The sequence below is a fragment of the Hesperophylax consimilis genome, chromosome 5, assembly GCF_061612785.1.
Source record: "Hesperophylax consimilis isolate HC1 chromosome 5, BYU_Hcon_1.0, whole genome shotgun sequence".
Lineage (NCBI taxonomy): Eukaryota > Metazoa > Arthropoda > Insecta > Trichoptera > Limnephilidae > Hesperophylax > Hesperophylax consimilis.
In genome coordinates, this window is record NC_142840.1 from 16962846 (window position 1) to 16986056 (window position 23211).

At 32.6% G+C, this 23211-nt stretch overlaps 1 protein-coding gene across 1 annotated transcript in view; it reads right to left on the reverse strand.

The window, feature by feature from the left end:
* Nucleotides 1-23211, reverse strand: part of rdgA (retinal degeneration A) — a 539333-nt gene that overhangs the window by 328243 nt on the left and 187879 nt on the right. The window contains exon 4 of the mRNA XM_089632263.1: nucleotides 10311-10334. Coding sequence (XP_089488389.1) covers nucleotides 10311-10334 — 24 coding nt within the window. The remainder of the gene's footprint in view (nucleotides 1-10310; nucleotides 10335-23211) is intronic.

Below are 23211 nucleotides of genomic sequence, written 5' to 3' on the forward strand. Positions count from 1 at the left end.
TACACAGGGTCACACATATCGCATTTTTTTGCACCTCTGCTTCACTTACGTCTTTGAGATTCTGGGTTTGTTTAAGGGTATTGTCTCGTCTTAAACGGAATATAAATACAAAGATACAGATAGACGAAATGCCAAACGGTCAAGTTATATCAGGACTTTGTTAAACTCAGTCAATTTATTACTTTTTCAAGCTTTTGTCTTTTGAAATAAAACATGAATTTATTGGGCACTATTTGAAGGTTAGTAACGTAAATGTATTTATGAGAAGGTTTTTAGCTCTCCAATTCCTTTAGATATCCTTTCAGAGGGCAAAGGAATATAAATCTCATATTTTGGATAAGCAAAGCTTTACCGGAGATGTGGGTGTTTGTGGAGGTAGTCACCTGAAATATGCTCATAAATCTCCATATATTATTCTATATTAGATCCCACGTGTCCTGCTCGTGTGCAGCACAACTGTTTTTTTATTGCGCCAGCTGTGGGCTGTTTTCAGAGAAATGTGACATAAAACACCGTTGTCGCATAATCCAATGTTTTGTATGGAAAAAAAGCATTTTTCCCTTGAAATATGTAGAGCATATCGTGCATGTAAAAGTTGCACTGGAATTATGGTTTTAATAAATCTGACAAAGAAAAAGTACTGGGAAATTTAACAATGACGTAGTGCTCTCGGACCGTTTTCAGAACAAGACAAACAAGATATAACAAAATACTTTTCCTGGTAGCAAAAGTATTTTATAATGGAAGTAAAACATATTAAAGTAAAGTAATCATTGGAAGTTTTTTGTGGAACTCTTACTTTGTTGAAGGTTCTACTCAGCAAACAAAACACACAGAAATACACCGCTTTATAACCAGAACCAAGCCTTGAGTTAAATAAAAAAATATTAAAGCCAACTGTACCTCAGTGCAGCACTAGTTGGGAAATGTGCTAGTAAGGAGAATCAGTAGAACGAAGCACTGCGAAGTAATGCAAAATCATGTGTTTTTTGGATTGGAAATTTGAACGCTTATAAATTTTATAGATGCTGTAATTAAATATATTGGGGTTAAATGGTTTAACCAATTAACTATTGACACCAGATTACAAAAAAAAATTAAAAGTACTATTGAAAAACTTTTTCAAAACTATTTCTCAAAACATTTTATGATTTATTATTTTTTTACTTACGTAGTGCCTTCTCTTTTCCCTTCTCATTCATATAATATTTTTTGTTCATTTTTTAATAAATTTATTTAAGAAAGTTTTCACAAAGGTTAGGTTAGGTTAAATTAGATAAGGTTAGGTTATGTTTTTTTATATAGAAAATTATTTTGGTTTAAAAAAGTAAAGGGCATAAAAAGTAAAAGGTATGTATTTTTAAATCTTATACATATCCAATTTTTCTTCACTTAGTACAAAAAATTTGCCTACCCACATTAAACCCGCGTTCTATACTGATAACAACTTGGGAAAATTACTTAAAAATACTAAAGATAAAGATCACAAATTTAGCCACTCAGGCATTTACCAACTATGTTGCAATGATTGTCAATCGTTCTACATAGGTAAGACAACTAGAAATATAAATATTAGAATCACCGAACATTTAAGATGTTTAAATAACAATAATTTTTCGGAGTTTGCCAATCATCTCATTTCCACCGATCATACTTTTAGTAAAGATACGGGGGTTAAAATTCTTCACCGTAGTAATAAAGGCAAAAAATTAGATAATTTAGAAGCACTTGAAATCAGAAAAGCCATCAATAATAACTCCAGTATAATAAATAACCAAATTAATCTGTCTTATAGTCCTATTCTTGACATATTTCCAGTTAACCGCTCTGTTCTTCCTGGAATTCCCGTAATTACCCCTTCCACTTTGTCGACATCTCTCTCAAACACTTAACATTTTTGTATTTATGTGTCAATATTTTGTGTAGTAGATTAGTTTTAAATATTCTCCTGACGAAGGAAGGGATCTTCCGAAACCGGTAGAGTGAAAATAAAACTATCGTGGTCAAAAACAAATTTATGTGTTTTTATTAGAAATTATTGTAAATTACTGTAAATTATATCATACAACGAAAGCGAATTTTCATTTTACATATTTGAAAATTAGATTGCACTGTCTTTTTCTATTATTTTTATTTTTCCATTTTACTAAATGAAAATAGTTGTCTTTAATAGTTATTAAGGTAAATCAAAAAATATCGTATTATGCGTGGCCAGCGGGAGATGTGATGTGATGTAATAATTTGTAAATTTCCCGGAGAGCGTGAATTTTTTCATAATTATTTAAAAAATGCTCTTTTCGTTAAGCCTTAATAGTGTTATGGTAGAATAAATTAGAATTTTTCTCTCTGTGAGATTATGGCATCACCAATGTTATGTTATGAGGTTGACGGTTTAGTTGTGAGGGTTACTTCTGCACTCACCGCCTTCTTATATTATGATGTATTACGTATTTTTAGTTACAATAAATTCCTGCATTAAGTTACTTTTAAACCACCGACAAGATCGATTAAATACTGTTTCCAGTGTGATTAATTCTCAAATATTACTCAAAGGGGTATTTTCTATGGATACATCAAAGAACCTTAATTATCTTCTTTGAAACTGTTTTCTTAGTGTTATTTTTAGAAAGGTGAGATTGGAGAAGAAAATGGAGAATTTACTCTGTGAGAAACAAGGTAAGCACCAAATTCATTTCGAACAACCTCCGTGTTCTAAAAAGAAATCGCTTTCAACGACCTTTATTCCATTGGTTAGAATACCGCGAATCCAGAGCAAACATGTGGTAATTTGTTTTACTTCGTAGATAAATCTAGAGTGTAATCATTTTGCTTATCAAATCGAATCTTCGGTTCTTTGTTTCGGTGGGGAGAGATTCGTGTCATTTCACTCCTCACCATTCCACTTCTCCTGTCTGCCTTCTGTTTTGTAAGAAGTTATGATAATGGAATGGTTTATATCCACATTTAATACATAGAGCTTATAGGATTGTATCATGATCACCGATGGCATGGAGAAATTCATATAAATTGATTTCGATATTCTTTTTATTTTTATTATTTTATAAATATTAAAAAATAACATTTTTTTTTACTTTCTCAACTACCATACTAGGATTTATAAAAAAAGTTTATTTTTAAACAAGTTCTGCTGTGTAATTATTACTACGCGTGACAGCTGTTTCGCCCTCTGAAGGCATTATCAAACTGTTTGATAATGCCTTCAGAGGGCGAAACAGCTGTCACGCGTAATAATAATTACATAGCAGAACTTGTTTAAAAATAAACTGTTTTTATAAACCCAATAACAATATTATTGAATATATAAAAAATAAAAAAATAAAATGGAGTTCTACAAATTAAACTTAATAACAATAAATACCATACTAGGATCTGATGATTTACCTAAGAATAACAATAATAAAACATAACTGAAAGGGAAATTGTTATGGTAAAACAAAATTTAAAAAATGCATTTAACAGTTAATTCATTTAACAGTTTCGATTGATTCTCATTTATTTCCACCTACTGCACACGGAAAATCATGTTAGTTTTTTCCTAACACTTTGCTTACTTTTAAGAGAAGAAATAAACTGATTTCCTCCAGGGATCGGATTTTCCACAAAAGAGGAAAGCAAGCTGTCAATAAAATATTTTTCCGACAATACATTCTTATTATATCTCAATGTTTTACAAAAGAAACTTTATTTATTGCCAGAGCTTAACCCTAAGCCACCAAATATAAAGTAAAGGGGTGATGGCTAGGAAAAGTTGAAATGACAAAGTAAGAAGCACTTTAAGGAATACCTTCAAATTCTTGTGTGGGTATCATGGCATAGATAAAAATAATTGATCCATCGCTATCAATGCTTTCCATCAACCTTGCACTCTTTGCGGATCTCCACATTTCTCACAAGATTTTACATACTTTTACCACACAGATATATCATTTCTACAGCATTATGTCCATAAACCCGAAAAAAAACATGTCTTAATTTTATTTCGTCATAATATTAAAAATTGGTTCACCGGTGAAAATAACTTTTCATTGGTTATTCATGCAAAATTACATGTTCTAAATCAACAACCCCAAATGTACCTAAACCAGTAGGTGGGAGGGAAATGGTAGTGATATTAAATTATGATAACGATGTACGTCGTTCGGTACCCGTTTATGACTATAATGGATACTCTAATACAATAGTCACACTGACAAGGGTGTAGTCTCCTAAATGGAGTTTTTTCAGGTTCCTTATTATATGTTACCACCGAGAAAGTTTGTAATTACGCCTTTGCTATTTTCTATGCTGCTGTTCTTGGGTAGCTTGCTAAAAACTTCTTAATTAATTTCATCACTATTTTCATGAGGTTAGGAGAAGAGAGAAAACCTGTCTTGAAAATTAATTTGCTAACAATTATGTGAAACATTTTAATATTACATAAATAAGAAATTTAAAAAACTACGTTTATTCGGGATCCAAACAGAACGACCGCGAATATGGTATGAAATTCTATCTGCTGACTGTCAAGCTTTAAGGATTAAAGAAAAAAAAACACTCAATGAAAAGATGGTATGTTCCAACTTTGACGTATGTATCATTTATTTAAATTATCAATAAAAGCTTTTAGAAAAGTTCCAACAACTCGTTCATTTTTATCAATGTTCCTAAATGATTGGAATAGATACAGTGTGATGTGTGATTCGTCTTGTAAAAAGATAGGTCCTCCGTTACTTTATAGTTCTGAACTTTTTCTTTGAGTTATCTGCTCGGGGGGAAATTGGAACATTCGTGTTTAGGTTATTCTATTTCCGGATGCAGACAAAGAAACAAAGACGAATGTAAAAGTAACCAAATTCGAATTCCAACTTTCAAAAATCATTTCGTGGTTAGCTTTTTTATAAGGGAATTTTATTCATTTATAAAATAGTTAGATAAATTCGCAAAGCTTGTTAAAGGCACAAATATGGCACGAGAATGTTTAATAAACTAGCCAACAAAATTAGACGACTCGTGGGCCTTAAGGAATCGACATAAACCGAGTGCTGTTAGAAGAGCGCTCCGCTCCATTTATTTCTACTGACGCCCGTACACGGCCGGGGCGGGCAGGCAGAGATAGTGGTCTTAGTAACTTCACCTTGTTAATGAACTTGTTCATTAATAACATTTTTTTAAACACTGTTCTTACGAATTTATTAATTAGGTACGTTAACAATAATATCACGAAAGCATTGTGAATAAATGTAAAATTCTACCATCTCGTCGCCACCTGACTCAAGATACGTTAAATGCGGGACAGTACAACACAAAATTGTAATACCTACAGTTTAATTGTACGAATACATACTGTCATCTGTAGACCCGTGTGCCCGTGTGCAAGTTTACCCGTATTTTTGCCGCACCCGGTTTATGTCGATTCCTTACCGGCCTATAAGGGAACCGCCTTAGTCTGCATAATGTAACTCTTCGACCTAAAGAATACAATGAAAATTGTTCCTAACCGACCAATCATCTAATGGTTCTTATTCCCATTTCCAGAACCATATCTTTAAAAAATTAAGTGTACTCCGCAGTGCATGAGAAAATGGTTAATTATTTTCCTTCCTCTTAAATACGAACAAAGAGATCCTAGTGCGCTAGAAAAGGCATTCGCAAATAGCAAATTATAGACAAGTTGAAGTGTCTTCCGTTCAAGCCAAGACTAATGGGGGTTTTAGACGATTCTTTTTTCATCCAGTTAGTCTATTTCTAAGGATTCAGGATGAAAAGACGGTTCTATTTTGGTATCGATTTTACCGATTTTTGGTATATCTATGATTTAACACGTCGGAAATTATTATTTGACCACTGTCATCATTATGTCGAAATTTTTCAATAATATATTTTTTTAAACTATTATATGTGTTTATTACTGATTTTGAACGTGTTTAATGTTAGGTTTTATGAATTTCTTATGTCCGTATGACGACTTGATATTATATTTTCAAGAAATAATGCCCGAGAATTTTACATACGTGCTGTTATATAATAAAGAATACAAAATAATAGATATGTTAAAGATTGTGACAGCTATTGTTTTGGCTGCATTGGCATCTGCGGTTAGTAGTTTGTGCTGCCGTGATTTTATATATTTATATATGATCAGGGACGCCATTGCCAGGACATGTGTACTTATACAAATCATTATGGTGAAGGTTTAAACGACGAACGGTTAAACAAAAACATCGGTTAGACAACGACCGATCATCTTAATCTGAAGTATCTCGCAAATGACAGTGACAGACACTTTCATGATTGTTATATTAAACGTGTTATCATTTTTTTCCGATTTAACTAAACGGAACTCCGTCCCAAAATATTATTTCTTCTGTAATGTCAAATATCTGCATGAAATCGTAAGTATAAAAATAGCAATCGTGTAAAGCGAAGTTTTTTTCATTTGGGTCCCGATGTGCGGATTGGTGTGAAAACAAAGTATCGTGTTAACCGCCCTCCCCCAAAGCAGGGGGCCTATTGTCTAAATCAATAATGTTTCCAGACGTTCTCTTCCCATTCAAGTGCAGGAGGCAGGGTAACCGACTGCACATAGGTCGTTATATCGAGCTAACAGGTTCCCAGCTCATACAGTGCTGTAAACGGGGATGAAATTGGTATTTTCGTACCTGTACTCTGTATTCTAAATGAGGTAAGTTTGATGCTAGAGCATTTTCATACAAAACTAAATACACGGAGAAAAATGAGTATTAAAAACGGTAATTTATTAAGAATATCTTCAAATTATTTGGAAATCCGGTTAAAAACAGGACTTTAGGCCGTTTCCTGATAAACTTTTAGTAAATTCCTAGTATATCGGAACACGTGTAACCTGCGTTTGTCTTGATAATATATAATGAGGAAATGTGAAAATGTTATATTTATAGAAAATCGGTAAGAAATAATTATACGATTAGTATGGAAAGAAATATATATCAGTCCTACAATAGACGAGCTAATCATACCAGTCACGTAATTTTACGTGCTGCGCCTTTTTCTGCCACGTTTGCATTGAACTTTCTTGATTCATAAGATGGAAAATCTGATATTTTAAGGATGCGTATATAAATATACATGGTGTTGACGGTTGTAAATGATTTACACTAACCAGTGATTCCTGACAATATTTGGAGTAAAAATACAAATGATATTTTAGTCTGGTGACAGAAAAGTGACTTTTTAGTTTTTTTGTTCTTCCACAAGTCATCGCTATCCATTCAGTTGAGTAACCGGTCAACCCCTTTCCCCCTACCTCAAATGCCATATACTATTTGATTTTTTTTAAATATTTTTAGATTAAAAAAGCACAACAAAAATGTCACCGGAAACTAATATTTCTTTTACATGTCTGACTCCAAATAATACCAAGAATTACTGGCTCAAGTAACTCATTACATCCCTTAACAAATCATCCCTGATAAATTTAAAAAAAACTCCCAAATGTTACGTTGCTTCGTAACATATGATGGATTTTGATGCAACGACGCCACTGTTGCTCGCAATGTGCGCCTGGACTAAAATGTGTTTTTTTTCCTTTTTACAATGTTTTTTTTCCTACTTAATCCTCAAAATTTAAAGTAATAAAGTACGGTAATGCCCTAAATCTTATTCCAGAATATATGTCGTAGTGACAACAGTTAGTTATAAAGTAGCTGAATTAACTGAAAATGTCTGCCTGGTCTCTGTTAAAACCATTATTTAGCCGATCATTTTTTTTTCTTATTAAAAATGCAAAATCCAATTTCGCTGACAAAGGTTTAGCCTAATGAAGATATACACAAACTCATGACTGTACCTCACCTTTTTTAACGTCGGCGATGAAAAATTGCATGAATTATTATGCAATAACGTAACATGTATGACACAAAAGGGGAAGCTTTTGTGAATAAAGGATGTGGTTACTGTTCAAGTATTCCAGATTACAAAAAAACCTTATTTAAAAATGTTTTACACTTTGGTATGAGAAATGTTCAACACAGTGGTTGACACTTCTACTTGTCGCAGATTTTAACTAATAAGATTTCGCTGATAACATGATGAAAGCTACAGTATCGTGTAAGTTAGTATTACATAGGAATGTTAACCTAGAATGAAAAAAGATTTTTTATTTAATACTAAAGAAAGAACTGGTGCTCTAATCATATATATGGATACGAATAGCCTGTATGACTGACCGAGAGCCAATATCTGATCAACTGGTTTATTTTATTAAATGTTTCTTTGTCCCAAATATTAAAATTAATTTATTGTATATGAAAATATCTACTAACTACAATGAAAACCAGCAATAACTGCTAAATTCAGTTTGACATGTTGATTTTGTGCCTGATAGGAAATATTGGTTACAAAGGGTGGCATAGAGAAAGAATAATAAAAATAAATAGTACTTACTTATTGGTGATTATTCGACCTATACAAAATATTATCTCGTGTACATATTTATTTAAGGTTTTATAAATGTTGTATTCTAGAGTGTATTTTATGTGTAGTAATAATGAAAATAATGTTTTTCTAACTTAAAAAGTTTTCTCAAAATAATAATAATACTCTTATGTGGGGTTGTTATCTTTCCTCGAACATCAAAATAATATTATTTTCAAAATCAGAAAATATTAAACCGATTTCTTTGGGCTGGGAAAATGTTATCTTGTTTAGACCAGGGCTGGCCCTGAGCTAAATGGCGCCAGGAGCGAGTAAAAAGCGTGTAAATTACCTTGTCAAAACCAGCTGACACCTAGGTAGGTGATAACTATAATTTTAATAATTTTTGGATAATTTGCATTATTGTGTAGCGTCGTTTTTATGAAAACTAATCTCAAAGGCGCTGTGTTTGGACTGTTATGTGTTAGGTATTATCATCACCTTGGCGATTCGGCGCCCCAAGTGGAATGCTCCACTTGGGGCGCAGGGCATATAGCCCAGTCAATGAAGGTTTTGTGTCGGAACTAATTCCCCGGAAGCTGAATTTTTCACAGATGTTAGAATACCTTTAGACATGTATTTTTACAAAAGTCTCCGACTTTCCCCCTTGTGCTTCCTTCCCCACCCCCCCTTGAATATATTTTTCAACGCCTTTCGGAATACCCTAATATCTCCTTAATGGTTTTATTAAATCAGATTATTTATTTTTTATTTAGTTTTTTATTAGTTATTCTAAAAAATTGTATTCTTTCATTTTTGCGAGAAAAGCTATACGATCTCTACAATTTATTAGTAAAGAAAAAATATCAGTTTTTAAAATAGTATTTAAGAATATATTTGCACATAACTTTTTTCTGAGCCTGTTAACGAAAAAAAATAAATCAACAAAACTTGTAGACAATATTTTTAACTATAAAATAATGTATTTAATGATGGGTTTTAATTTATAATAATGCACGTAGGCTGTTAATAAGGAGCACGGCGCGCGGCGGCTCGAACGCGCAGCGGTTCGCGGCGCAGCGAGAAATTACAAAAACCTAAGGAAAGTAATGATTAATTCATGTGTTTGCTTTATTTTTATAACAAATTCATCTAACGTTGAAGAGTTTTATTGTTATTTACCAGTTTCAGTTCGGAGGGGAGGGGGGGAATATAAATATTTTCCCCTGCCCAATGAAGCGCTTTCATTATCCACCAACCCCGGTGCCCCGGTCTGGCTAAACAGTCATATTATGTTGTATGATTCTTTGTAACTTATTATTTAAATGAAGTTATGTGAAATAAGCCAAAAATACCTACGACAGCGTGGGGCTACTCTTTCACCACATTAAAATATTGCAGACCTTATGTTATGGCGAAGTTCTAAAAAATCTTTTGTGGTAATTTTCACTTTTTTATTATGTGCACCTATCAACAATAAAATACGGAAACAACAAATCACTTAAAATAGAGCATAGATCTAAAATGGTTTACTTTCAAACAAGCTTCTTAAAATATACCTTAAAAATATTATAATGACAAAACGGTTTGTAAATTATATTATATACTTATCAATATTATCTATGACAAAATTAGGCAAATATTCAAATAATTTTCTAGTCAAGAGAGTCTTCCATTTCTTCGTCATACTGGGGTGTGTTCAGACATGATAATCCGTTACGGTTGTAGCACATGGCAGAGCAGGTAAATCCAGATTTTCTGCAGCCACAGTAATTTCCAAATCCAGACTTGCAGTAACAGGACACCAGAGAAAGAAGGTCATCAGGAGCAAATGGTTTCAAAAATTTCTTCTTTCCACCATTTTCATTTGCATTTCATACCTCCATCCCCAGTTTATAGGGTTTAGTTTGTTTCTTAACCAAAACTGTACTTGCAAATAAACTCTCAACAAATGTTGATGACACGGTTCTGAATTCGGTGGTAGTTTTGCCAAGTCAAATTTAGATTTAAAAGCTGATTTTGTCGTTTGTCTGGTAAACTTATAGTATTGAGCTTCGTTTCAATTAGAGTAGCTACGAAGACCATACAAGGCGAGAGCGAATTTTTCTCCATTTTGCAACAAGTTCTCTTCAGTTGCATCTTTTGAAAAATTGAGCTTCCGGGGAATTAGTTCCGACATTGGGTCTTTTTTTCCCTTCATTGACTGGGCTAATAGGGCCGGCCCTGCGTTGGGACTGTTCGGAGTTCCAGAGAAATAAATAACATAACTTGCGGTAGGTGCTTTTCTCTTTCCGAGGCAATCAAAAGCTTTACTTATTGCCTTTGGCAGAAGTTTTTCACTTCATTTTTGACACACGTAAGCTCTCTGCCAAAATGTAGCATTAAGTAATCAACCACGTTGATTCGCCTTATTTACGATAAAATGTACTTTAATTATACTGAGTAGGTATATTTACAGCAGTGTTTATATGTCCATTATAAAAAAGAAAATAATATATTTTAAGAAAATAATACCTACTGAGTTCATGTTTCATATTATTTTTTCCTGGCAACCACAGTTCTTCTAGAAGGACACTGAGCTTAATTAAAACATGAACGACGCCAAACTCCAAAAAAGTTTTCTTTATAGTGGGATAAGTAAGTAAGTAAAACCTCAAATCGTAATATTTTGAAATTGAAGACAATATTAATGACTCTCAAATGAAAGATATGAAACAGAAAAGACAGAAAAAAGATTCAGTCGCATCTTTCGTTTGACCCTAAATAAGTTTTTTAAATTGACAAAATTTCAGAATGTGTGAATGGTAGATATTTGGAAATATTTGCTTTATCTGATACAAGCTACAATCAATTGATAATGACTTGTTCCTTCCACTAAATTAGAAAATTGTTTCTCAGTGAAATAAATTAAATATTTGTATTACAATTGAGTAAAATTTAATACACGTTTATTATTAAAGGGGTAACTATTTACTTTTCGAAGATATTCTAGTTAAGACATTATACTGTCAATAATGTTTACGCGTAATAGGATATGTGTCAAAAGCCCCTTATCTGGTCTACTGTATGGTGGTGTGAGCGTTTATTTTGCAGGTGTTTAATTCTAGCAAGAATTTAGCTGACTGTTAAATTAAGTAAAATACTAATTTGGAGAACTTTACAGCACATTTCTAGTGCTACTATGTTATGTAATTTATATGGTTCATTCCGTCACTCCAGATAGTGTTCAAAAAATATATGGCTGAGTTTGGTGACTTTATCTGTACGGTCCTAAATCAGCCTTTTCTTTTCATTTTCTTTTTTCGCCTCACACGTTTCACCATAAATTCAATGCAATCCGTAAAAAAACCACAATCGTAAAAATATTGAGGAATGAAATTGTGTGTTTGATTTATATTCAATATAAAAGACGTGCTTAATGTTCTGCTCCGTTATTGTTATTTGCAATGTGTTAGGAAAAAAAACCCATACAAACGTACAAATATATAAACCCATAATTAATTCCGCAAACAAAAACGAATGGCAAAAGAGGCAGGAGATATCACTGGAATATTGTTAGGTGGAATAATATCGACATTAGTCGAGCTTAAAATGAAGCCCTAAAAAAAAACACGAGATCAACCAAATATTGGAATGGCTTTAGCGGTGTTTGGTGACCAGAGCTGAAAATCCGGGTTCTTTCACATCTTCTTCTTCCCCATCTGACATCTCCTCCTCCAGTTGGGAGCAGTTGATAACTGTGTTATTTGAACACGCCACTTTCACCTTGTATCTCGTTTCATATTTAATATAAATGTTTAAAACTCGAACAATTAAACATGAATATATTTTTTAAAGTAGAACAAAGGAAGTTACAATTTACGCTAGGAAATAAGACGTAGGTATTTACAAAATAACTTTTATTCTCAACCTCAGATCATAAATTCTTTCCGTTTGTTCGCGCAATATTTAGGGGATTGTTAGGTATGCATCCACATGCTTAATGGACAAGTGTAATGTCAATACAAAATCCTGCAAATTTCCTACCTACCCTTTTACCCATCCCAAAATGTCACCATAATAAAATGATTGTTGCGACACACGTAAAATCGGACAAGTGGTGTCAGTTGCTCATCAGAATTCGTAGTGATAACTAATATCAGACAGGGCGATTATATATTTGTGAAGTGAAATCATCCAAACTCCTGGAGACGTGTGGTAATCTTCAACGGGTGAGTCCATCTTTCCTGCATTCTAATCTGGGCTTATCTTGTGCTCCAGAAGCCCAGATTTATACCTTTTTGACTATTGCACTGTCCATCGGGTTTGTCGGATGCATAAATTGTCCCATAACCTAGCATTCGGTGTAGTTTGGGACTGGTCCTTTGGGCGTGTGACATAGGGCTTTGCTCTGCACCACCTCTAAAATATAGTGGAGTCGCAGCTTCGCGACACCACCGTTATTTTTCGCGAGTATAATAGGTAAAATGTTATTTAAGCAATGTTTAACTAGCGGAAAAAACCGGTTTCCCCTTTTTTTATTTTTTTATTTATACTTGAGTTAAATTATTACAATTATAATATGAAGAATTCGTTACTTGTGTATAATGTTTTAAAGTTATACTGATAATGCTAGAAATATTATAGTGTTGGTTTCATCCCGATCCGAGTAGGATTGACCTTACTGTGGTAAATATGACGTCATACGTACCCCGTCAGATTTCAAACGTTTTGGTTGGCTTTGAAAAATTCAATCGTTGAAAATAATTTTAACAATGAAATCTACATTTAAAAAAAAATTCTGGTTTTTAAGTTAGAAAGTGGAGCTTTCACATATATATTATTTAAATTTGACTGGAATTCCTTATTACTGTTAACTGTTTCAAAAACACCTCAGCATTCCCGGTGAAGTGTTCGTGAAACACTATAATATACATATAATAAATCATTTACAGTTCCTACACATCATCAAACTTACCTACACAACATTAATCTGTATTTTTTTGTTTTATATTATATTATACATAATAATACTACATATATGAAAAATAAACCTCAGCGAAAGTTCTTTTAGGGTGGGTTGTCTCACAGAATTTAACAATTTATCAAAATTTCAATTTTAATTTAAGTTCTGTGAAGGTTCTATTTAAGTTCTATTATTATTTGATTATTAACCAGTTGTTTCACAAAACTTAAAACTGAACTTGAATAGAGCATTCATAGAACTTGAAAATTCACTTTGAAATTTGATGAATTGTTCAAATTCTGAGAAACAAATGATCCTTAGTAAGGTGTTTACAAACATCACTTCTGACCCATACGGTAATTGATCATTAACATTTTTTGTGTAACTTGTAATTATTATATTTATTGTGTGTACGAGAATAGAAATAGAAAAAAAAATTAATGCAATTTTTTTTACGTAAAATAATAATTTTTTCACGTCTTTCTTATTTTTTTATCAGATGAAAAATATTAACTGTTATAATTAGTTAGTATATTTGTCGGAATTGTAACAAAAAATAATATTAATTCAAAATTCCAATCTTGAAGCAGAAAATTTTATTAGATTTTCTTTATCATGTTGTTCACGGTTGAGTTTACAATTATATCCCGTTGTTCACCTTATTTCATTAAGGACGGGTTGTTTCGAAGAATTTGAACAATTCATCAAATTTCAAAGTTAATTTTCAAGTTCTGTGAAAGATATTTTTAAGTTCTGTTATTATTTCAGTTCTGTCAAGCAACTAGCCTATAATGATATAGTAACAGAATTTGAATAGGACTTTCACAGAACCCGTAAATGAACGTTGAAATTTGGCAAATTGTTCAAATTCTCCGAAACAACCCGTCCTTAGTCTCTCAATGTATTCGTTATCTTGAATAGACTATTGGTTAAAATGAAGTCGCCCATTAGTTTAACTCTAGAAAGAAAGCTGCTTGATAGATCAATGCTAATCCAAGAACGAGATTATAGATAAATCTATTTGAATTTGTCTTAATCTAGGATTTAGGCGGTATCAAGTTTATTTAATCAATTACAACGGGGAAAGGGGTGCTACGATAATTTAGAACAATCGAAGCAAGTACGTACTATCGAAGAAACAACGATCCATATCACAATAAGGATCGTTGTTTCTTCGGTAGTAGTTGCTCACAAGATGTTCTTGAAATTCGGTAGACACAGCGGTAGTCGTTTAAGGGTTAAGAGAATCTTAAATAACGCTAAGAAAAAATTCCTTAACAAACTTTTTTAATAATTCCTTAATAGTTTTTTTTACTAAAGTGATTTTGTACATATTAAAGAATAAAAGAAAAAAGATTTTTTTTTTTGCAAAATCGGACAAGTAGTTGAAATCATTATCATAGTGCTGATTTTTTTGGGCATGTAAAAAAGTTCGATCGTAGTAGAAAATTTTTTTATTTTTTTATTTCAGATAAATTGGAAATTTGATTTGAAATTCTCGAAAAATTCGCCGTCGAACATTCTTTAGATATAATCTATCAAAATATTTGCTCGAGTCTTGTCGTGATGAATCAAAATAAAATATGAGCGGTATAAATAAAATAAAATTATGTCAATATTTTTTTCTGACAGCTTAAATTTATCATCCTGTCAGCAACACAGCAAATAAGCTACCTGTAAACTTGCTGACGATATATTTCTTAGAAGAAAAATCAATTACTGTTCACACACAAGATTTTAAAGATTGAAAATTGAATTTAATTTCATAATATTATGTATTATGTAAGTTAAATAACAGTCTATTTTTAAAAAAAGTAGGTATGATTATACAGGTAAATTATATTGTGAAGGGTTTTTTGTAACATGAGAGTTAGTAAACCTACATTAAAAGGATATTATTTCCCTGGATTTGTGTATATTTATTCAGGCGCAATGTTCAAAATAAACCGTGTTCTTTACGTACCAAAACATATTAATGTTGTGTTAAGGCTGTTTAAATGTAAAACGAATTTATACAAAAAACATTTGAAGAATGTTTTATTTTATTTTAAAAAGCTACACAAAAAGTTGAAATCATGTTAATATTAGGGATTTTAAAATAAGCAGTCATGAGCTTTACAACAAGAATATGTCTAATAAATGCCGGTCGGTGGCCGAGTTGACATCGCGCTTGGGTCCCACTCAGGCGTAGTGTGTTCAATTTCTCGGCTGGCTAAGTTCTCCATCACAACTCAAGCAACATTTTCAGCTTACTGTGGCGGTAGTAGGATATTTTCAAATATTGTCAGGTTATTCGTAACCCGGGAATGTTTGTCTTTTTAAAAAAAATAAAAATAAATATCAATTGAAGAACTTAAATATTTAAAAAAATACTAGAAATATTTTTCTTGGTTGAATTAACTGAAAGCACTGTGTGAGAGAGCATCCGAGTGCTGATAGAATTTTACTCATCTGCCCAGTGTTAGAGACCAATATTCTCCCGTCTAATGGCTTACTAATGTTACGTTCACGGGAATAAAGAGATCCAATACAACTGGTTATAGTTAGGAGCTAAAAATAGACTAAGAAATACGGGACACTTCAGAGGGTAAAAATATGTAGCCTTTTTTATGAAAGAGCGAAGCTTTTTCAAAAGCGGGGTTTTAATTTCCTTTAGAGGTGCATCATTTTTTTTTAAATTCAGCTCGATTCAACTGATACCGTTAAATTTGTTGTTACATGATAAAAACTACAAAAAGGCTAATGATTGAAAAGTGGTAAATATTACAACTTTTAATGGCCCCTTTTCATGCGTTCGTGTTTGAACACAACATTTAACAATAAATGTATTTGTAAACGTGTGACATCGGCTAATACAGCAAGCTATCGTGTCCAAAAAGACAATTTTAGAACCTTAGAACATACATTGAGTGGGCAAATTATTATAATGATTAAATAAGTGCGTCGTTCCATTGTAATATGCTTTAGAAAATACAATAATGACTCATCGACACGAATTAAACATATTTGTTTGTTATTTCTGAAAACCTTTTTTTCTGTGCCTTCTGTTTGATTGATTACCTATTGTTGTAAGAACTACAACAAAAAGTATAATTTTAATGTTTGCGAGGGTAGTAGGTATGTTGGCAACAATATTATAATAGACGTACTAAAGAGGATACTATAGTATCAAAATATTATTGTCGCAATTCTTGGATTTTCATATAAAATATCTTGTGAAGCCTCGCTCTTGGAAAAATTACAAAATAAATTTTCATATTTTCTCATCATAACAATAATAACATATGTGTTTTCGTAAGTATTTAAAAAAATAATAACAGTGTTGTAAGAAAAAACATTTGCTAGTCATGCGAGACAATTTAATCATTTATGAAGATAAGAAAAAAAACTAAGAACACATTTAACAACTAGAGCATTTTTGGCATCAGCAGCCCACGTGTAGCTACAAATTGGTTACAATTTTTATTCACCAAAATGAGGGCTTGCTGCAATCATTCACAAATAAAAACACATTTCAGTTTATCTACAAATAAGGTATTTTTATTAATATCTAACTTTGAATAGAATCTCATTACTCATTTCTCTTACTTTTTTTAACAAGAAAGAAATTTATTCTAGAGAAAGAACAAGTTTTAATTTGTGGCACATTACTAAAAAAGAATGGCTTTTTTCAATGTCTTCGCAATCCTCGTTTTAACAGAAACTATTACGTCGCATGCTCGGAAATATCACAGTTCACATTTGCTAAAGTTTGTTTCCCATTCTTCTTTTTGAACATTACTTTCAACTCCCTTGTCCGTGAAAGTGGGGAATATATTCTGAAAATTAAACATTCACTCATGGATGAAGTACCTTAATACTGGGAAAAATTAAACTGTAATGGATTCTTTCGCCTGAGAAGCCCGACACGCTAGAATTGGGTCGCTCGAACCAACGGGGCGCTTATACCATTTTGGGTCACCACTTCCATTGTGGAACAATACTGCCATTGTACATGTACATTGCACGAAATACGTATACTTCTCGTTTAACCTTTTTAAAGAATCATAAACAGTACTTTCAAGGGCAGGGTGACTGTTGAATATCAAATAAAATAACTGAATTAGGTAGAGCGATATTATAGAGATGATTTTTAAAAATTCAATCCCAGATGATGGCTAAAAAAAAAACTGCCACAATACACAATGAACCAGTGAATAGAGTTTCAAAAACTAACAGACGTTGCTCGAGAAAACAAAAAAGGTTTCCATCATATACCTCGTTAGCAGTCTATAACATAATCTTTCTAACACTTTGCTTTGGATTGCATCACGTATTGGACATTCGCCGTTTGAGCTGATGTTAGTTGCAGAGTTTGCCCTTTATAACAAAACCTCATTTTTACTGCTTAGTGCGGTTGCGGCGTGAACCATGTCGTTTAACATTTGGGACGCTAACGATAACTTATGTAGATGGCGATACGATTTAAATTCCCGCTTAACACCAGCTGCCGTTATAATTTACGCAAAACAAAACATCGCCAAAAAGTGTGTTTTATTTTATTTAGCGAAGTGCAGGCACAAATATTTAACTATTTTACTATCATTTTCTAAACATTATACAATAAAACCAAAAAAAGGTTTTTTAAGTAGGAAATTTTTAATTTTAAAGCATTTTTTTACGGCCTAAAACTTTAGTTATTTCGGTCATATAAAAAGGCTGCACTGTTGCAAATTAATGAATGCGTGTAAAAGGGTAATTTACTATCCCGACCGTCGCCTTTTATTGCGGACACAATGCACCACTAACACAATCACCAGGAACAAGATCACATGGAGATGAATGATGGACTTGCCGAACGTCTGTTACCTATGTGAGGATACTGTCTCACCGCTTTATTAGCAGCAGACACGTACCTGGACGGATAACGAACCTCGTGCTGGCACTGTTGGTGGACGCGGTGGACTCTCTCGCTGCAGCAGCTGGTCCAGTTTCATCACCACCTAGGATTTTTTCTGCAGAGTCTCCATCTTCTATCTTCGTGTCACCTGTTCCCGTACTTCATTTTATTTAACTTAATTTTACGTTATTTTTTGTAATATTTCTATTTTTTGTAATACTTGCATCAACTGCAAAGCGCCCCTGAGGTGAAACGAAAGCGGCGCTATACAAATTGTCCAATAAATAAATAAATAAAATATTTCTTAGCCATCAAATTAAAAAAAACACATGATTTTGCACTACGTGTAGTGCTTAGCCTTAATATACACTTGATTAAAAAAAACATCGTGGGTGCGTAAGAATTCATCTCAAGCAAATCATAAAAAGATTTTAGATTGAATATGGTTTGAAGCTTTTACGATTCCATGAAAACGTTTTGCAAGTTGCAAATGTATGTAAACCGATCCCCACAAGCCACAAGCCACAAACGATATTATATTATGACCACGATATATGTGCTTTCGTTTTGTCGAAAGGCGGTAGAATATTAATCTTTAGAAACGTTTCCTGAATAAAACATAAAGCAATACGTTGTTTCAAAAAAAAAACATTGAGTTTAAGATGCGTAATAATTGCACTTAGGTACCGTGCTAATAAGGCACACTCAGATTTAATTGGAAAGTCTGTGCCTTCGATTAAAATTAGCATGTGTAAAAAAATATTTTTATCAATTTTCAACAAGGACATCTACAATATTTATATATTCCTAGCTGTACCCCGCCACGCATTGTTGTGGCTTAGTCGAACTGTGTGGATGGAGAAACAAGAGCGCGTGTTGCATTTACGTCCAAAAAAGCATGTTTGTCCAACAGATATTCAAAAAAACATATTTTTATCCGTCGCAGGTGACATCTATATAAAATAGTTATATAAAACATCACGCGTATTCGAATGCAACATTGTGTCAAAATTTCAAAGCAATCGGTGAAGAAGTTTCGTAGACTTAAGATTTTGAACAAACTAACATTTAAATTTGTATTTATTTAGATTTGTAAAATATAATAATACATAATAATATACTTGAGTTATTCATATCTTTATTGTGGTTACACTTTAAAATTAAATCTATTAGTGCCCAATATATTCATTCACGTTTTATTATTAACTCCTCAGGACTATGGCATGTTTTGTCAGAAGATCGGAGAATTTCCACTTTGCAATAAATACCAAATAAACAGAGATATTTAAACCGAAAACTTAAAACTATTTTTCACAGGTGATGAATAACGCTTTTAAAATTTTTTATTAACAAAGTTAATAATAAATATTGATAGAAGTAAGGATATCAGTAAGTGTACAGAAAATAAAGGGTTAATATTGAGAAAATTATTAAGTACATATACCAACCGTCCAATGACGGTGTATTTCAAATGTTCCACATAAGGGTAAGTATATAATATATGGTATGAGATTTGATACCTCCCTAATTGAGAATAACTTATTAGAAATAAAGATATACTTTTTGGAGTCTAAAACTTTTCTATGCCAGCATAAAAAATATTAAAAACGGCTCACATTAAGCACTGATAACAAAAAAAACGCTCTGAATAAAAAATCACGAAGTTTCATGAATTTTTCTCAAATTGCGGTCGGAACCTTTCGTTTCTTAGAGGTGTAAATTTTAATTCTTCTGTGGTTAACTTTTAGATTTGAATATAAATCGTTGTGTTTTCTCTTTCTAACTTTTACTCCATCATTCAATAGCAGGAATAACCTGAAACTGGGAATTTGTTTTGTTTAATATAGTCAAACGAAGGGGGGTCTTAAGGAAAGAAAGGAGAGGAAGTTCTGGGAAGGAAAACAGTTATGAGGGGTGGGTACGAATCTAGGGGTCATTGGAGGAGGGGACCCACCCTTTCCAGGAAAACAGGAATGAGGGGTGGGTACGAATCTAGAGGTCAGTGTGTCCAGGATTGACGAAGGAATGATGGAGTTGGAGAGTCAAAGGTGAGCAGGTGCATCGTGAACACACCTCCCCGAACCCGGGCGCCCCTGTTAAATCACCAAACGTAGCGAACCACTTGGGGTGAACTATGGCAGAGGTGTTGGTTACATATTAAATGATTGGCGGGGCGGCTATATCCAAACCCGCCTCCCTAATTGTAGATTGTGAAATGTGTTAATTTGAACTTCTGTTTATGTTTAACTTAATTTACTTATACTGAAACTTTAACCACCCTTAGGTACAAAAGGGTTGAAGTACCTGTTTGCTAATCTAAATGATCATGGTAAATTATGATACCAGTTATTAATTTACTCTTTAAACTAATGAGACACTTTTCATTTAGGTTCTGTAGCTTGGTGTCAGTTTTCTGTCTTATACATTGGCATTGGTATCATTTAGCGCATATTTAAGGTACAGTTGTAACCTAATTTAATCAAGTTTTTTTAATACTGTCCTTAAATTGTACGACAGGAAATTGTACGACCAAAACAAAAAATCGCGAGATATCAAAGTTTGTAAACCACGCACCTGGCTTCGTTGGATAGGTCATGTGGCAAGGATTGAACACTGATGAGTTTTCACTGCAGTAAGCTTGCAGGACAATGGAACTATGATAAATCTGACATTAGGAGGGTTGGCGGTGTAAAGTTTGTTTGTTTCTGGTTTCACTGGATACAACGTATGGCAAGGATTGAAGATAGCCGAACACCAAAGAGGCTTCACTGCAGTAAGCTTGCAGGACAATGGAACCATGATAAACCTGACTTCAGGTGGATTGATGGTGTGGAAATGATCATTTCGGCATAGGAAAGGGAAGGAAGATAGTATTCATGTTTCATTCTCAGGAAGATAATATCAACTCCACGTACTATAATATCGCGTTTCTTCTTGTATGCACAAGATGGTCTCATAGTACAATACTCTTCTATTCTAATATGGTATTCCTGCTGGCTTCAAATATTGCGAACGAACATCTCGCTGCGGCAAGATTACCCTTTTGTTGTCCAAACGATAAGCAAACAAATATATCGCTTTCATCACAAATTCAAATTCATGCCACAAACACTAAGCGACTCCAGTAACCCGGGGGAAATACCGATAATGTTTCTTGACAAAAGACCAGCCCGCGCATCCTTCATTAAAAGCTTAAGCAAACAAACGAGATCCATTCAACCTAGGACAGACAAATATTTGCCTGGTCAAACCGGACCCGAAATATATACATCTGAAATATTATGAAGTCGCCCATATTTAAACCTTATATTAGAGCTGCTTTTGTATTTTCCTTATGGAACAATGAACAGAACACGCAGACTGGTAGTATTCAATAATATTATTATTCAATTTACAAAAAATAAATATCTCTAAACAATTTGTGGTGTGTAATCCATATTACGCGTGACAGCTGTTTCGCCTTCTGAAGTCATTATAAAATTCTCTAAAAGAAATAGCCGAAACATTGATAATACATAGTATTGAATATATAACAAAACAAAAATTAAACATTAAAATGGAGTTCTACAAATTAAACTTGATGATGATAAATTTAAATAAAACAGGCTGGCACCATACTTCAATTGGCACAATTCACCGTGTCTGTATTATATTGTATCTTTTCTATTTGAATAACTTTTTAAAGAATATTTTTTCACTTTCCATTTATCGTATCTTATAACAGACATTCACATTCCAAAGTTCATGACCAAAATATCATTTTGGTGATCTCTGAACCAGCGGTGAAAAGATTCCTCTTTATTATGTAACAACCTAATACATTGAAACGATCTTTGCGAGAATTTTAAAACGAGTATGGTTGAATCTTTAATCAAACTTTAACTGAGGTTATCTAAGCTCCTTCGTACATTCATCTAAAAACATCATTTTGAAAGGTTATTAAATTTCATTTTTATATATCAACACGTACCATCAACCCGCATGTCAGATAGTTAAATTGCACATGCAAACATAAAAATATACACCTGAAAATCTTCAATAATAAATATTTACTACGGACAAGGTGAATGAATACCAGTACACCACATATTACCATTATAAATTGAGCAACGATATTAAATCGACGAATAAGATATCCCTTTTTACAGTAGGTGTTCTATGCTGGATATTTGAAAGGGGGCGAGAATTCTTTAAGGCGATGCCATACGTAGTAATAATCATGTGTTTTGGTTTGAAAATTTGGTCGCCTAGAAATGTTTCAGATGCCCTAATGAAATACTGCGAGTAGAATACGTCTTGGCCTTTGAAAAAATCGAGTATTTTTTAGATAATTCTTTTAATAAGCCCAGAAAAAATAATGTATAAGGCCTATGAAAACTGTTTAAAGTTCAAAATCTCCTACTTACGAACCTATTTTCGGTTGTGATTTTATTGTACAATGTGACAAATAAAGTTATTTATAAAATTATTGAAAAAAATTAATCATTTATGCCTGACATCCACAAAATAAAATAAAAGGCACTTTTTGGGCATGTTTTTTTCTTGCATATATCAAAACAGGCGGATTTTGTTAAGCGGGAATTTAAACCTTATCGCCATCTACGTAAGGGTTGTTATTGAAAGCAGCTCGTGCATCGCCTTAAAGAAACTATTTCAAATATATATTGTATCTTTACCCTTAAATTATTTTAACACTTAATATTTTATTATTATTTATTTATTTTTCACATTTTATAATTTATATGGCTACCACAACACGGGCATTAGCCTAGTATGGTAGTTGAAAATTGTAATATTTAAAAATCTATAAAATAAAAGCAAAGAAAACAAATTCACCTGAGAAAGGACACACATTTCATACATTTAAACCAAAAGTATATACCACCGTTCCTCATAATTGTCCTGATTTTAGGACAACATTGATTTTGAATTCGTTAGCTTAGTATTATTTTCAGTAATGTTTATTTAATTTAGCAATCTCTCTTTTAATTTAGAA